The 13,232-nt window shown below is 45.6% G+C and overlaps 1 protein-coding gene across 3 annotated transcripts; it reads left to right on the plus strand.

Moving 5' to 3' along the window:
- The first annotated feature begins 240 nt into the window (after positions 1-240).
- On the plus strand, positions 241-12,860 carry ANKRD13A (ankyrin repeat domain 13A). Of its 3 annotated transcripts, none has more exons than XM_062615962.1 (16): positions 241-259; positions 878-985; positions 3,141-3,273; positions 3,408-3,532; positions 3,901-3,946; positions 4,611-4,754; positions 5,154-5,349; positions 6,396-6,462; positions 7,189-7,270; positions 7,474-7,532; positions 8,143-8,279; positions 8,641-8,798; positions 9,276-9,389; positions 10,063-10,214; positions 10,440-10,504; positions 11,222-12,860. In XM_062615962.1, exons 2-16 carry the CDS (start codon positions 890-892, stop codon positions 11,418-11,420), a joined length of 1,773 nt encoding a protein of 590 aa, XP_062471946.1. In that variant the 5' UTR covers positions 241-259; positions 878-889; the 3' UTR covers positions 11,421-12,860. The 3 variants fall into 3 exon arrangements, with proteins under 3 accessions (XP_062471946.1, XP_062471937.1, XP_062471956.1); XM_062615953.1 differs by having other exon boundaries at positions 253-295; XM_062615972.1 differs by lacking the exon at positions 241-259 and adding an exon at positions 2,461-2,514 and having other exon boundaries at positions 680-985.
- The last annotated feature ends 372 nt before the right edge of the window (positions 12,861-13,232 follow it).

Below are 13,232 nucleotides of genomic sequence, written 5' to 3' on the forward strand. Positions count from 1 at the left end.
GCAGGGGGGGGAGCAGCGAGCTCTGAGCGCCGCATCCGGCCCAGCACCGCGGCGCACCGCTCCCACCGCTCAGAGGGCTGGGCGCTCCGTCTGCCCGCCCGCGGTGGGGGGGAGTAGGGTGTGCGGGGAACAACGACTTCCTCTCTCCGTGGGCTTGCTGGTGGGCTGAGGGGGAGTTCTCCCCCCCCGCAGCGGGTGCGCTGTGGTTCGTCCCAGCCGCTGCCCTGGAGGGACGGTTAGGAGGGACGCGGCGGCGGCGGTTGTTGTGGGGCCGAGGGACCGGGGGCCCAGAGGGGTGAGGGGTGGTGGGGAGCACCGGGAGTAGGGGCCCAGGGGCGGGATACCCCAGCAGTGTAGGGTTGTGGGGAGCACTAGGGGTGCGGGAGAGCCTCAAGTGTGTGTTGGGGGGGCGGGGGTCGCTTGAGGAGCCCAGGAGCATGGGGTCGCCGGGAATGTGGGGGTCTGGGGAGCACCGGGAGCAGGGAACCCACATGAATGGGGGGGTGTAGGGGGCACCAGGAATAGGGGAGACCTAAAGGAGTAGGGGGGGGGGGGTATAGGGGGAAGCCCAGGAGCAGGGGACTCCAAGGACTGGGGTCTGGTGTGCCCATAATAAGGGGAGACCCCCAGGAGTAGGGGGCTTGGGGGGGATCCAAGGAATAGGGACCCCCAAGAGTAGGATTTTGCACGGGGCACCCCTTGGAGCAGGGTATGGGGTTCATAGCGGGTTGTGCTCCGGTGTTACCCCCAGTTCCTGGGTCAGGGGGGTGCTGGGGGAGAAGAGAAGCTCAAGGGGTGCGGGCCTGAGTAACGTGGGGGCTCCCAGGTCAAGAGGGGGGACAGTGAGGGTAGGCACCCTGCTTCCCCGCTCCTGCAGGTGCGTGGCGTGATGAGTTCCCCTGGCAGGGCCAGCAGCGCCTTCCCCCTGCACGTCCTGGTCTGGAATAATGACTACAGGCGGCTGAACGAGGAGCTGCAGGACCAGGTAACCGCGGTGCCGGGCTGGAGTGGGGCTGGCAGCCCCAAAAGACCTTGTGTCCAGGGGCTTGGTGCTCCTTGCTTCTAGAGAGAAATAACCTGGATGGTACCACCAGGTCTGTTTGCTGGGGTGATTTACCTGTTGATTTGGGGTTGTGGGAGTGACGTAAAGAGGGGTAGGAATATGCCTTTTGTTATCTGTGATATTGATTTCTATACAGCTGTGCTCAGAGCATTCGAGTGTGGGGTGCAGAATAGCTTTTAGTGTTAGGAGTCATTGAACGAGATCAAGAAGAGCAGATATAATGGACATCAGGTTTTTCTCTGCAATAAGTAAGCAATAAATGCTGCTTACCTTAATGTAAACCTACGTGCAGAGAAGGTGGCTGCTGAAGATGAGACCAGCCTCCAGCTTGCTGAGCACCAGCAGTTCTTCGTTGCTGGCCCGGGCTGTGGTGCAGTGCTTTTATACGGGCTGGGATGTTTTCAGCATCTTTGGTTAGGAAACTGGATCGTTGTTGCATGCTGTGGAGTAGGAAAATAACAAACTGTTCCCTCCTGGGGCCTGCTCAGTGAGCAGTGGTCCTGGTGTGAGGAAACAGGGTGAGGAGCTGCAGCAGGGCTCGAGCAGCGCGCATCCTCCTCGAGGAGGTGCTGGAGGAGCTCTGCTGCTCACAGTGGGGTTCAGGCTGCAGAAGCAGAGAGTGTTAATTACATTACACCTGACACCGCACGTGTACGAGCCAGCAGTGAGCTGTGCCACCGCCTCCTGAGTACTCACTGTCATCTGCAACTCTAACGGTACACCACGATTTACTAATGCTTGCTCAGAGCATGCTCCTCTCCTACTTTGGGGAGCATCTTTGGAATGCTGTTACTTTTTATCTCATTCAAGTGATCTTCCTTAACCAAACCTTGGAACCTCACTGGCGTGTTGCTTCTGTGCACTTACTTCCCTTCCAATAACGTTCCTGCCTGTGGAAGTTTGTCAGTGATTCAGGATCTGCTGTCGTTAGTCTGAGGCTGCAGTTCACAGTTGTGGAGTGCTGCTCCCCACCTCAGACAGCAGCATGTTAGGATGGGATGTGTCTGTCCTTTTATCTCCTGTTGAATTACTGCTGGTGTTTTAAAGTATTCCAAAGATACGTGTCCTCCTGCTTCCTTGGGATAAGCTTCTTGCTGGGGGAATGTGTAAGGGAATCAGATAGTCGGTGTGGCAGATGATGGGTGCAGTGTGTGGTTACCAGTTAATAGCAGCAAAGATGATGGGGGAAACACCTCAGAGTCCTTCACCTGTCAGTAGGGGTGGGGAAGCAAATCCATTAGTATCCCACCACAGAGGTGGAAAGAGGATGCTTTAAACTGAAGCTTTCCCTACTCTGTGTGTGATGTTTCCAACTTTAACACTGTCAGATAACCGTGTTAACTTGCATAATAACTTTCCTGTCTTATTCTGCTATTGACTTTCCCCTTTTCCTTTAGTTATAGATGCTCTTCTGTTTCAAATCTCTAAGCTAATAGTGAAAAATAAGTAAGGTATGAGTATGCTGTGCTTGCATGTTTTGGATATTTATGCCTGTGTAGTTTGTTTCTGTCTTTCTTCATTTTTTCAGTGACTTGTACAAAATGCACTCACTCCCCATTGTGCTGTGTGTGTCAGTCAGATGGATGCTTTGTACAATACCATTTGCTTCTGTACTTTCAAAGGTGATACACAAAGTTGGTGTTATGTGTGCCCTATTGGCTTGAGTTTTCCTTTCCCCCCTTATGTTATGTGTGTTAACCCCTCTCTTGGTGTCTCAGGCTGTCCATGGTTCAGTGTGCACACAGTAAACTCTGGTCTTCTTCTAAAGGGAAATAGAGGAAGAAATACTCACAGAAAATGAAATGAGAAGCACCAACTCAGTTGTGTCTTACAGTGATACCAGCTCTTACCATGTTGGTTTTATAGGCCCCATTCTGCTTCTCTCTCTGTATGTCAATGGGGAAGTTAGCCTGCACTACAGGGTGGTAGTGTTGGAAGTTGTGCACCACGGGCTGATATGTGGGAATATTGACTCCTGGGTTACTGCTGCCAAGCTTTGTTCACATAAACCCTCAGTGTGCTCTGCTGCATTTGACAGGGCAGCTTCAGCATTATTTCTCTCTTGGATACCCCACAGGATGTTGATCAACGCGATCCACGAGGCCGGACCTTGTTGCACCTGGCTGTTTCCTTGGGTTATATAGAATCTGCCAAGGTCCTTCTTCATCACAAGGCAGATGTAACCAAAGAGAATGCCCAGGGATGGACAGGTAAGGACAACCTGGGGAGCAGAAGGCATGTGCTGATGCTTTTCAGTTGCAGGTGTTGTATTTGGACTGCTTTTCCATGATGTGTTTTGCCTTGAAATGAAGCTGAAACCAGCTTGTGCCTGGCTTTCTTTCAGTTCTAAACGAGGCTGTCAGTACAGGGGATCCAGAGATGGTACAAATGATTCTGCAGCATCGGGACTACCAGCTGACCTCCATGACACTTGGAGGAGTTCCTGAGTTACTCCAGAAGATTAGCGAGGTAATGGTTTAGTTTAAACCTCTTACTCCAGGCTGCAATTCTCATTCAGGTAGTTCAGCTGAGTAAACTGAAATCAGGTGGGCAGTTGCATCCTTTGGCTCAGCTTGCATAATCCACAGTACTGTGGGAGTGGGAGACCTTTTCCTCGACTTCATTTAGAATTCCTTAGTCCTGAGCTCCAGCAGTGGAGGCTGAATCTTGAAGGTGAGCAGCTCATTGTAGTTTCACTTTTTAACATTCATTTATCATGGCTCTAGTTCTGCTCTTTATTTGTTTCCCTTTATCCAAAATGTTCACAAGAAATGCTGTATTGAATGTTGGACTGAAACTATTTCCTGTAGTATTCATCAGGTATTTTCCTTCTCCAGACTCCTGACTTTTATGTGGAAATGAAGTGGGAGTTCACAAGCTGGGGTGAGTATCCTCATTGTCATCTCTTCTATACTCTCAACAAAGGGACTTGCTAACATATAGGCGTCACAAAAGATGCACAGAGAAATGTCTACTCCCCAGAATACATCTCTCTTTACCTCTCAAAAGAGCCTCTTTTGTTTTTGTTGCACAAATATTCTTTGTTTCCTGTTTCTTTGGCTTGGTTCTTGAGGGCTTTGTTTTGTTTTTTATGGAGTTTAGGCATCACTAGAATTGCTGAAGCCTTTTCTTGGGGCTTTCTTTATCTGTCTGGCTGCTAATGACTTAGACAGTGACTCTATCGAGAGGCACAGACTACCTGGGAAGAACCTGCTTTGCTTTTAAAGGAATGAAGGATAGGCCATACAGCTGACTTCATTTTCCAAGCAGCTGTTCGACCACTAGGGGATGGGGTTTGGGCTGCTCCACACCTTTTAGTCTGAACTGGTGTCATCTTCCTTTTCATCATCATCTTTGAGTTAAAGTTGGTGGGGTTTGTCCCTAAACTGGTTGTTCTGAAAGCTAAAGATCAGTATCTCCTCTGGAATAATGATCATAGCATTGACAGTCCTGTATCAGGGATAAGCTCCTGCTTGAGCTCAGGCTCCCTGTGTATTTAGTTCCTATCTACAGTTCTCTCATTCAAGAGAATCTTCCTCTTTTCTAGTCCCGCTGGTTTCCAGGGTCTGCCCGAGCGACGTCTGCCGCATCTGGAAGAGCGGAGCCAAGCTGCGTGTTGACATCACGTTACTGGGCTTTGAGAACATGAGCTGGGAGAGAGGGAGGTGCAGCTTAATCTTCAAGGGAGGAGGTAAATACTTGTGCATGTCTACACCTTTGATGACCATTGTGAGCCGCAATAAGAAATCCTGATTTTGGCCAGTTGAGGGTCAGTACTGAGTTCTGGTTGGTTCATACACGTATTCTGTGAGTGTCTTGGAGAGATACTGTTTTGTGGTTTAACATAAGGGCTTCATTTCTTTCCTTTGAGTATATCTGAGGTCAAAATTTAGTAACAGGGCTAAAATTTTACTTCAGTCTTGTACTTTGTTTTCCCCTTTCTGTTCTTCTGCCCCCAAATAAAAATGATCTTAGATACAGCTCCAAGTTTGCAAAATGCACCCTTGATTGACATACAGCATATTGTCAGTTTTTCACCCTGGGATACTTGCTAAGATTCCTTTAGATTGAGTTGTACTGCTTCCAACAGATACTGGAGGTTGGGCAGAACTGATTGAGATCAATCATGATGAGAAGTTTGTTACCACGGAGCGTTTTGAGATCTCCCAGCAGATGAAGCATTTGACGTTGGGATCTATGACACCCAAAAGAAGAGATGTAGAAAGACGCCTTACATCTCCCATTCTTAACACGTGCCTTGATACCAGAAACATTGCTTTTGAGAGGTAAGATACAACATTTCCCTTCAATAAACACTTCAAGGTTATGGATGGTCATTGTTAGAATAAAGCTTTACAGACAAAAGCTTAAAAACCCTGGTAATAAGAAGTCTTAGGGCTAGATCTGAAATTACTTTAAGCTTCATATACCATTGGATAATGAAATTTGGCTTGGTCAGCTTGCCACTGTCATTTGGTAAAGAGCTTCCAGCTGAAAGAACTGATGTACAGAAAACTTCCAGTTTATTGTGTTAGTGGGATCAATGTTAATGTCTCATTACAAGTCTGCCTTTCACCCAGATCTGTGTGTAGTGCTGGAACTAACAGGGAGGAACTTGCGTCTTGTAGCTAAGTCAATGAAATCTCACATTAATACTGCGAAAAGATGTGTATAGTATGTTCTTGCCCCAGACACCCATTTGTCTTCCTTGTTTGCTACCTGCTTTTATCCCACTACCTGTCCGCTTAGTTCAGCCAATCTATTTTATGAAGCTCCTTTTGGAGTGCTCTGTGGTGCAATAAACCACTGCCATGGTCATGCAAAACCTATGCCTGCAAAGTGAAATGTCTAATTCAGCATCTCTCTCCTGAATATTTAGTACCCTGCCAGAGCTGCCCAGAGTTAGTCCCTGAGTTCACTGAGCCTTAGGCAGCACCTACACATCCGGACACTTGGATTTCTTAGACAGAAGCGTTCCCACTATCCAGCTTCCCAGGCTGCAGTGACAGGTCATGTTTGAAATGAAACTATGTGTTTAATTATAATTGGGTAAGTTTTTAGGCTGCTCACCTCTGTGGCTCAGGTATCCGCATCTGGATGTAAAATCTCTGTATAAGCCTTTTTGCTTTGGCCATGGACTGAGTAAGAACAGAAGGGGTGTGACTTCCTCAGCCCTGGTACATGTGTGAGGACAGGTCGACCTGTGCTTTTGTCTGGGGTTAATAATCAAATAACCTATCAAATGTTGTTTAAAATCAGCTTTAGAAAAGCAGGCTGGTGCTTGTGTAGAGATGCAACTGTACAGATACTTGTGGTGTTCCCTTTTTGTCAGAACCACATCTGGATTCTGGGTATGGAGGACAGAAAAAGCAGAAAGTGTGAATGGTTATGAAGCAAAGGTAAAGCCCATTCTATTCTGTTAACAAGTCTTGCAGCCAGCTGAAGTGTGATCGTGTTTTGCCTTTATTTCCTGAATACTTCAGGTCTTGAACCTTGCATCAAGAGCTTTACTATCTTGCCAGAAGAACTGGGCAGGAGTGAGTTGGACACGGGGTTCATTAGTGTTCCTGCAGAATTAAACTCACTAAATTTCTCTTCAGAAACTGCTTTCTTTGATTTCCCTTCCCTGTTCTTAACATCTTTGCCCAGGTGGGGATTCCCCCCAGTGAACTTGGAGATGCCAGTCTAGTTCTGAGGTTGGTTTAGTTAGTTACCAAAAAAAGCGTGTAAATCGTGGGTGAATTGAAAGGCTGAATTCTGTTGCTGCCAAAGCCAGTGACCAGACTCCTGCACCATTGTTTTGGCACAGATGTTTGTGAGATTGGTGCATTATTTGCAGGGTTTCTTGTTTTATCAGCTTGCCCAGCAGGTGGCATGTGCTTTCAGCCTTAGCATAGGTCAGTCACGAACATAACGTGTGGGATTTCCATTAGAGCAAAGCAAACAGAAAAATCAAGTGCAGCATTTCCTGTTGATCACCAGTATATTAAAAGATCAGGATCTTTTTCAGTGAGAGGCAGATCCACGCTGCTTTGTTCTCTCTTTAGGTCTGTGTGTGTGGTGTTTTACTGGAGAGCTCTCTTTTTAACCTCTGGCTTTTTGATTTTTGTCCTTGTACTTTAAAGGTGTATGTGGCAAACAATGTGAATGTGGTCACCAAAATCCGCACAGAACACTTAACAGAGGAGGAGAAGAAAAGATACAAAGGTAGTTTTCCTATAGGATAACTGGGAATAAGTAGAACCTTTTAGCTCTGATTCTGTCTCTGTGTGACTGCAGGACTGGGCAGATAGACAAGGGAAATACATACCTTGCTGGCTTTGTCCTGCTTTACTTTAATATGTTTTGAGTCTCTTTTATTGCTAATTAATAGTAATAGATTGTTTTTGTTTCCCTCCTATTATCTGAAGCTGACAGGAACCCCCTGGAATCATTTCTGGGTACAGTGGAGCATGAGTATGGTGTTCAGGTGAGTGTTGAAACAGGGCACTGCAGCACGGAGATCTGTGCCAGCAGGAATTCTAAGTGTGTGGAATCGCCTCTTGTTTCCTTAGTTTGGCAGGAATTTTGCTTATTGAGGTTTAAATTTTCCCTGAGGATGTTTCTGTTTGTTTTAAGCCCTCAAGTGTTCTGTATGCACAGCAGGCACCTCCTTCTGAACACTCTAATGGAAAACACAGACTCCATTAGTGCAGGAGGAGTTGAAGTGTGAGCAGTGGCAGTAGATCTGAGCAAGCACAGATCTTAGTGGTGACCCACCAGTAATCTGGGAAGAAGAGTCCATTTGTTTCAAATACTCCATTAATAAGGGATTTGGAGCCTAGAAATGCTGTAGGTTGTGTGTGCATTTCTGGTTGGGTTTTAGCTTCTAAGTATTTAAGTAGATTTTTCCTGTCTCTAAAATGCATGGTGATCTTTACACCCAGTAGAAAGCAGTCTGAATGTGTGTGCTTGGGTTTATGGTTGTGACTGGTGTCTTAAAATGGAAAACAAGTTAATTCACAAGAGGTAACTTAAATATTTGTTGCAGTAGCCACTATTTGTTCCATACTTTTGGTTGTTTTTTCCCTCTCTTGTAGAGTACAACCAAGACAACAGAGTATGCCGCAGCCAACAATCCAACTGCTATTACTCTGGAGGAATACTTTGACCCAGAATTTGATCTGAGAGGTCGAGACATAGGCAGGCCTAAAGAAGTCACCATCCGAACACAGAAGTGAGACATAAAGTTTTACTTATGTCTAGTTTCTCTTCTCAGTCATCTAATCTCTGGAAACCATAAATACCCACTGTGGTTTCCCCCAGCTTTCCAAATTAATCAAGAGAGATCTTGAACTATTCAGCTATAACCTAATTCTTCTTCCACTAAGTCAAAGAAAACAGTTGGACTAGTGTTGTAACTTGTTAGTAAGCTCCTGCTTTGCCTTTGGTCTGACCAGGAATGTGGTTTGGTTTCTCAGAGCAGTCACTGGTTGGACTCTGAAGTGTATGAAGCAGGTGACAGAGCTCTGCATTTTGCTTCACATCTGTTGCTAAACCATAAACTTAAGGTGGTTTTATGCATCTTTCTCTTTAAGATTTAAAGCAACCTTGTGGATGAGTGAAGAGTTTCCCTTGTCTCTTATGGAACAAGTCACTCCAATCATCGACCTGATGGCCAGAACCAGTGCTCATTTTGCCAGACTTAGGGATTTCATCACTCTGGAATTTCCACCAGGATTTCCTGTCAAAATTGGTAAAGTTTAGCAATTTTTATTGCAGAATCTTCTGCATTTCCAGTTTTTCTGTTGGTTTCATAGCCTATTTACAAAAACCGTGTTGGTTTTTTACTAGACATCTCACTGATACCTAGAACTGAGAACCCAGACTTACGTTGTCTTCTACATCTGGGGTCATTGCATCCAGCTTCTGAATGACCAGAAGTAAAACTGTCAAGACAGCATCATTTCAGGAAGATTGAGCTGTTTCTAGCCCTTTCCTCTTAGTTCAGTGCCTTAGATTTGGCAAATCTTACTGTAAAATAAAGAGATTGAGAGAGAATGACTAAGGGCAACTTCTTGAAGTGAGTTGCTATGTGCTTTTCATTATAGGATGCTAATCTATATTTTATATATATAGAGAGAGTGGAATGCATTCAGTAAATGTGGCTGTAGGTGTGGAAGTGAATGAGGGAATTCCCTGTTTGACAGAAATCTTGTACTCTTTCTTACAGAAATCCCCCTGTTTCACGTGCTGAATGCCCGGATTACATTTGAGAATGTCAATGGCTGCAGGACAGCTGACAGAACTTCATCACAGATGGCTGGAGGTGCACCCTGTGATTCAGGTGAGGGGTGGGAAGATGCAGTGGTTGCATCTTTTTGCATGCCTGTCAGTGGGATGAACAGGAGAGAGAGACGGGTTAACTGCAGAGATAAAACACTCACAGGTGACAGGAAGCTGGAGTGTGTGATGCTGCTCATACTGACCAGTTCTGCCCCCTCCATGCTTGCCTGACTAAACTGAGCTTGGACAAGCTTTCCCAAGTATTCTGAGATGTAAATTCTGGTGCAAGCTATTGCTAGCTAAGTCTGCATGCCCCTTCAGGAAAGAGTGGATTACATTGGAGTAGGATGCTCCTGACTGTGTATATCCAGTGATACGCTGTCCTATGAGCTGTTGCAGACCCATTAATGAGTAACCTCAGAAGAGCCACTATGATTTTTATCTTTTCCAACCTTTTATTTTCCCCATCTGGTTTTGTCAGAGTTCAGCCACCTCAGAGCTCTGCTGCCCACTCGTTGTGTTTGTATCACTTGCCCACATCCTAAAGAAAGACCCTGCATTCTGCCTTGCTGTGTGCTTGTTTGCCACAGAAGCCTTTCAAAGGCTGTTGGTATGTTTAAGCAGGTGGTTTATCTGAATTTTTTGAGTTGATTTAATCATGCATGAGCATCATCAGAACAAGTCACAGCTTGTAAGAACAGACTATGTCATGTTTGTAACTCTGGCTTCTGCAGGTGCTAATTTTGAGGTCGACCAGTCGGTGTTTGAGATCCCCAAATCTTACCACGTCCAAGATGACAGCAGGAACATACACGTGCAGGATGAAGACAACGAGATCATGCAGTTTGCCATTCAGCAGAGCTTGCTGGAATCTGGTGGAGTTAAAGTAAGTGTGCTGTAATTCTGTGCAGTGCAGAGCTGAGTTTTAATAAGGATAGTGCAAAACTTTGATTTAAACCAATGTAAGACCTGTTTTTCTAAGACCCTCAGAAGAGAAAAATACAGAAATGTATTTTAAAGAAGAAATAAGAGTGATTTAAGTGTTACCTTTCAGTGAGTTGCACTGCAGGTCCATTATTGCTGTGGAATTGTCTGTCTTTCCCCATTTTAGGATGTGGGGGTGCACACCAATGGAGCCATTGCATACTCACAGGACTTCAATATACAGTATCAGAGGTAACTAATCTTTGTCACATCGAGCCATGCAGTGAGAGAGCAGGAATACTCCCTAGAGTAGCATGAAGCAATGATGCAACTCTTGTGTTTGTGGGTAGCAGATGCACAGAACTCAAAGTCTCTTTTCTTGTGCTGCTTCTAACTTCTACTTTTCCAAGCAGCAAGGACTCTAAACTAGGCCTCTCTGGCTTATTTAGTGCAGCTCTTTAAGTCAGCTACGGGACTGGTTGGCAACTTAAGTCTTTACCCGACAAATACACACAGTCCTTCTGCTCTTAAAGCTGTGCATGTGGTCCCTCTGGGTTGATTGTTTAGTAGGTGCTGCACACTTCAGGGTGGCTCTGTAATCCTTAAAACCTTAGCAACATGTATTTAATGGGCCCTTGAGAATATGCTCCAGTGTCTGTGAGGTCTTCCTGCATGTGCGTGCCAGGAACTGCTTCCTCTTGATTCTTTTGGATGTGGGAAATCATGTTGCCTTTGAACCAGGTGAGAATGCTTTTAGAAGCTGAGAATTCTTTGGTATGTGTGAAAGATTCAAAGGAACCTTCAGAGAATAGGTTTTATGCTTGGAATTTTACGGATGTTGGAACAACTGCTCTCTGGGGAGAGATTTTCAGGTTTGCCGTTAGATAGCAGTCTCTAGGAAGGAGTATGGCAGGAACTGTGAAATAGGCTCTGTCTCTCTTCCTTCTTGAAGTTCTTTCTGTCCTCCAGGGCACTGCAGGAGAGCTTTCTCACCAGCTCGGGTAACTCCCAGTGCAGCAGCCCTAGTGAGCCTTCCAGCTTTGAGAAGGACTTGCAGCTTGCCATGGAGTTGTCTGTCCGAGAGCAGGAGGAGCGGGAGAAGCAGCGTCAGGAAGAGGAGGATGCAGAGCTGCAGCAAGTCCTACAGCTTTCCCTGGTGGAGAAATAACCCCTCCGTGGCCTCCTGAAATGAGGATGATAACCAAATCTGCACAAAACTGAAGGCTTTGGGGCTGTCAGGCTGAAGACCACTCCTGGATTGCTTAAGTAAATGTTTCACCTGCCCTCGAGGTTGGCACCATCAGCTACCAAAAGCTGAGTTATATTTGTTTGAGGGAGTTTCAGGCCATGGGACTCTGCATGTGGCTCCCCAGTGCCGCAGTCTTGGCTCTGAAGGAAGGTTTTTATCTAAATGTATTTATTGAAGAGCAGATGGAAACTTTGCTTAGCATCAGGATATAGAATCGCAGCAAAGCTTGAAAACCTGATTTCCAGGGAGTTTAGGAGGGAAACTTCATTACTTACCAAAGAAATATTCACCTGCTTAGTCATTTCTGAGTAATTCAAAGCCATTGCCTGTTTCTTCCCGTTGTGACATGGAAGAGTCTCTACATGCATACACACACATAGGGTAGTTCTTTGTGCTGACAGATGGTTTGTTAGCTTTGTTTATATGTGATTCTCTCTTTAGTTACTGAGATTTTAGCATGTGCTCCTGCTTAAGAGGGATAATTTTATACTTGAACAGCTAATCCAAGCTCCAGATTAAACTAGTGCTTTCTGCAGAAAGGACAAAACAAGCAGCCAGTAAAAGCAGATCCTAAACTGGGACCATTTGCCAAGTAAAGCAGCAGTTTCTGCAGCGATTCCAAACCAGCTCCTTCCCGTAGTCAGAGGGCAGCAAGAAAGTAAGTGCTAGATACAGGTGCTTCTCTGCAGTCACTGCGTGCACGAGTGTGCCTGGGTGTGGGTGCTAAAGTCAAAGAGGAAAACGGGTCAGGTGGAATTTTAACGTATCCTTAGTGGAAGGTAAGTGTTAACCTGCCATCGGAAGGGAAGCGCGTGTTGCTTTTTAGAACTCAACGGCTCATCCTTCGTGTGAAGACATATATTTTTTTATCTGAGTATTTTTATTGATTTTAAAGCAAGCCAAATAGGCCTCTACTCCTCCAAGTGGCATTGTATGGGTTCACAGGTCTGTTTTAACCAGCTCTCCTCAGGTCTTTTCCTCATACGAGCTATTTGTAGCTGTTTTATCTGCACTTCTGTCGGTGTTTACAGTACTCACACTGTGACTCTCAAGTGCACTCCACAAGTACATGATGTACATCCACGGGAAAGCCTTACTGTAGTTAAATGTGAGCAATATTCCTCTGTTCTGGCTGGCAGAGTGGGAAGAACCTATGGTACCTATGGTCTGATCTTGCTACCTAATCCTGCACTTGTTCCTCAGGCAGAACAGGGCAGTTCTGTGTGACCAACTATTAACCAGTATAAAATCACTCAATCGTAACCAGGGCGATGGTTGGTGACTTGGAACCTTATTTTAAACCAATAATCCATTCTTTTACATAGGAAATGATTAAAATTCCTTCAGCATACACTACAACTGGTTTATCTGCATTATTTCTGTTCATCTGAACGGCTCGGGGGGTCATGGGGGGAACGTTGGCTTTCAAGGGGGGGGTGGCCTGAAAAGGGCATTTGCATCGTTCCACCTGACCAGGAAGGCCATTCCCTGTACCAGGAGCTGCTTTTCCTAAACCCCAGCTTCCCTCTGACACTGTATGTATGGGAAGTGTCCTCTTAATCCTCTGTGTGTGCTGGAAGAACAAAGGTTCTGCACAGCATTGCACTACATAAATTAAGTATTTTATTGCTAACACAGTAACTGGAGTCCTTTGAAATAATGACCTGCCTTTTTGTACATCAAAGGTGATGTTATGGCTATGGAGTTATCAAAGGTAGCTCTGGTGTAATC

This window comes from Pezoporus occidentalis, unplaced genomic scaffold, assembly GCF_034315485.1.
Source record: "Pezoporus occidentalis ecotype Australia unplaced genomic scaffold, CSIRO_AGI_Poc_V1 ctg102, whole genome shotgun sequence".
NCBI classification, from domain to species: domain Eukaryota; kingdom Metazoa; phylum Chordata; class Aves; order Psittaciformes; family Psittacidae; genus Pezoporus; species Pezoporus occidentalis.

What these genes read in the sequence shown, in the direction of transcription:
- ANKRD13A (XM_062615962.1), top strand. Translation starts at nt 890, where the DNA reads ATGAGTTCCCCTGGCAGGGCCAGCAGCGCCTTCCCCCTGCACGTCCTG. An exon ending in ACGAGGAGCTGCAGGACCAG is followed by an intron (nt 986 to 3,140) that starts GTAACCGCGGTG and finishes GATACCCCACAG; the next exon opens with GATGTTGATCAACGCGATCC. An exon ending in GAATGCCCAGGGATGGACAG is followed by an intron (nt 3,274 to 3,407) that starts GTAAGGACAACC and finishes GCTTTCTTTCAG; the next exon opens with TTCTAAACGAGGCTGTCAGT.